This window comes from Triticum aestivum, chromosome 2D (genome assembly GCF_018294505.1).
Source record: "Triticum aestivum cultivar Chinese Spring chromosome 2D, IWGSC CS RefSeq v2.1, whole genome shotgun sequence".
Lineage (NCBI taxonomy): Eukaryota > Viridiplantae > Streptophyta > Magnoliopsida > Poales > Poaceae > Triticum > Triticum aestivum.
In genome coordinates, this window is record NC_057799.1 from 56,363,796 (window position 1) to 56,366,523 (window position 2,728).

At 42.0% G+C, this 2,728-nt stretch overlaps 1 protein-coding gene across 1 annotated transcript; it reads left to right on the plus strand.

Annotated features, from left to right (window-relative positions):
* Positions 1 to 619: 619 nt before the first annotated feature.
* LOC123048675 (putative ATP synthase protein YMF19) lies at positions 620 to 1,157 on the plus strand. The gene has a single exon (XM_044471723.1). It carries the CDS (start codon positions 644 to 646, stop codon positions 1,112 to 1,114), a length of 471 nt encoding a protein of 156 aa, XP_044327658.1. The 5' UTR covers positions 620 to 643; the 3' UTR covers positions 1,115 to 1,157.
* Positions 1,158 to 2,728: the final 1,571 nt, after the last annotated feature.

Consider the following 2,728-nt stretch of genomic DNA (forward strand, 5'->3'; position numbering starts at 1 on the left):
AAAGCTCGTTATCAAAGTGGTCTCTTCTCAAAAGCTTATCTGCCAGATGAAAACAAGTTCGTAGTAACAGGTGGCCGTTGAGCTCCTAGTTTGACTGTTGGTGCCAGACTAGAATGGAAGAATGCCCATAATACTGAAATGAAGAAGAATACCTCACTAATAAGAAATAGAGCAACACCCATTGTGCTTCCTTTCTTTTACTAGAGAGAGTAGTCCAAGCCTCTAAATATCTTGAGGGCTTTGTGTTGGATCTGATGGTTGAGCCTTTGTTCTTTGCGAGCCTTGCCTTTCTCTTTTTTGCTCTGCTGTGGAGTTCTTTGATGGTCTATCTTCGCACCTGGCGCTTCTGGCGCTTTCTTCCTTCCACCTTCCTCTTGTACTCGACTCTTCCCCGATCACTCCCCAACAAAGGCTTGCTCGTCTTCGTCATAGTCCAAACTCTTTCTCGTGTGACTGTGGTGCTTTCTTGAGCGATGACTTGGGAGGGTTCCGGTCACCCCTACCCGGGCAGACAACCTCCCTCATTCACATCAGAAATGGCAAAGATTCCATTTTGGAAAGTAAATCTCTTTTTGTATAGATATAAAATAGCAAAAGTACGGTTCGGAGTCTTTTTTCTTTCTTATTTGAAATCCAAATCGAAATGCCTCAACTTGATAAATTAACTTATTTCTCACAATTTTTCTGGTTATGTCTTCTCCTCTTTACTTTTTATATTCTCTTATTTAATAATAATAATGGAATACTTGGAATTAGTAGAATTCTCAAACTACGGAACCAACTGCTTTCGCGCCGGGGGGGCGAGATCCAGAGCAAGGACCCTAAGAATCTGGAAGATATCTCGAGAAAAGGTTTTAGCACCGGTCTCTCATATATGTACTCAAGTTTATCCGAAGTATCCCAATGGTGTAAGACCGTCGACTATTTGGGAAAAAGGAGGAAAATCACTCTGATCTCTGATTTCGGAGAAATAAGTGGCTCACGAGGAATGGAGAGACAGATTCTCTATTTGATCTCGAAGTCCTCATATAACACTTCTTCCAGTCGGATCACTTGTTGGAAAAACATAATGCTCACACATGTTCCACACGGGCAAGGAAGCATAATATCATGAAAGCCGTCTGATAATCTTTCTATAGGTTCCCCGAAGAGAATGGTCTCATCACAAAAACACTTTCTATATGTTCTGTTATTTCGAGATTCGAAGAAGCAAGCAAGTTTTTCATATAGTTGTTTTTGTGTAGTGATCTCTGTTCATGGAGATCACGAGGCCACTGATACCCGAAGTGGTTAGGTGGGATAGAAGAGAGGGAAAGCGGGCTTCTATCACATAGTTTCTCTTTCAGGGTACATAGGACGGCCCTCTCGTCATTACCTTTTGTGCTTACCCGTAGCTAGCTGTGCCTGAAGTCATGGATGATGCTATTCCCACTGAGAGATGTGCTGCAAAATGGAAGCTGTGTTAGTCCTCGGCTAAAATCATCTTCCTTTATTAAAGACCATATATATCCATATGTAGATAGAAGAGGGGATATAGTCGTTCAAAGCTAAGGTGAGTCTGTTCCAGCTAATTCCTCAGATTCCACTTTCCTGTCTGTCCATGTAAAAAGGAGTCCAGCCCACAAGGAGAGGGAATCCACAATAATATCTGTTTTAGATGCTTTCTACTATGTTTCAAGTGATCAAAGAATAGTATCTTTAGACAGAACTGAAATAGCAGATGCAGATTCGAATGTTAAGGTTATTAAAGCTTAAAAGAAAAAGCAGTCATAGGTTAGGTGACTAAGAAAAGAATGTGGAAAGGGTCACGGATAGGATTGGTATATTAGTTTCAGCTATAACAGAGATTTCTCAGCATGTTTCTATCTGGTTGGTATCCGCTGGTACCATTCATTGTGAGTGCTTTTAGGGGTTGCTCAACTCTCGGCTATTTTCACCATCTAAATGATTGCATCTTCCCGTTCTCACAATTTCTCAAAGGTTATTGTATTGATACTATGGAATTTAGAGTTAAAAAACAATAGGGTTCAATTCGATTCATTTTGGAAACTCTAGCGGGGCCATCCCAAATTCCTCTCAGCTGTCATAATTGAATAAAAGGGATCGTATAGCTTTCCAATCCAGCAACATACATCTATCACCTAGGCATAACTTCCAACATCAGTATGCAGAAAGAATCTGTTTAGAACGGTTTAGAGTCGGAACCAAGGCAAGATATCCAGGATTCCGTATAGTAGAGGAACGAACACACTGGGCTTTCCCTTTCAAATAGACGACCTGGAGACAGATCAACACAGCCAATGCTTCTTTTAGACCTAGAACCCGGACCAGAACATGGAAATGGTTACAAGGCATCGAACGGCACTTGTCCTATCATACCTTCTCTTGTGGCTTTAGACTGTGTATATACTTGACCTTGCCAAGCAGAAGAAGCAGAAGCCCTATTGGAATCCGAGTCAGGGTCATTGTTGTTACAGTTTCCCCTTTTGGTAAAGGTTGGGTTGAAGGGATTGGGATTGGCTTATCGAGATGTGCGTGTATCTCATATCGTTCTAGTGACTCCGCTTTCCTGACCAGGGAACTGCTATCTCAAGGATAGTCAAGTCCCGGATTCGAAAGTCGACATGATACGCTTGATTGGTCTGGCATCGCCGGTTTCGCAGGATCACTTATGCTATTTCGAGAACAGAACCTGGCCCATGGGGAAGAAGTAGTAGCCAATGCCGAA

What these genes read in the sequence shown, in the direction of transcription:
- LOC123048675 (XM_044471723.1), top strand. Translation starts at nt 644, where the DNA reads ATGCCTCAACTTGATAAATTAACTTATTTCTCACAATTTTTCTGGTTA.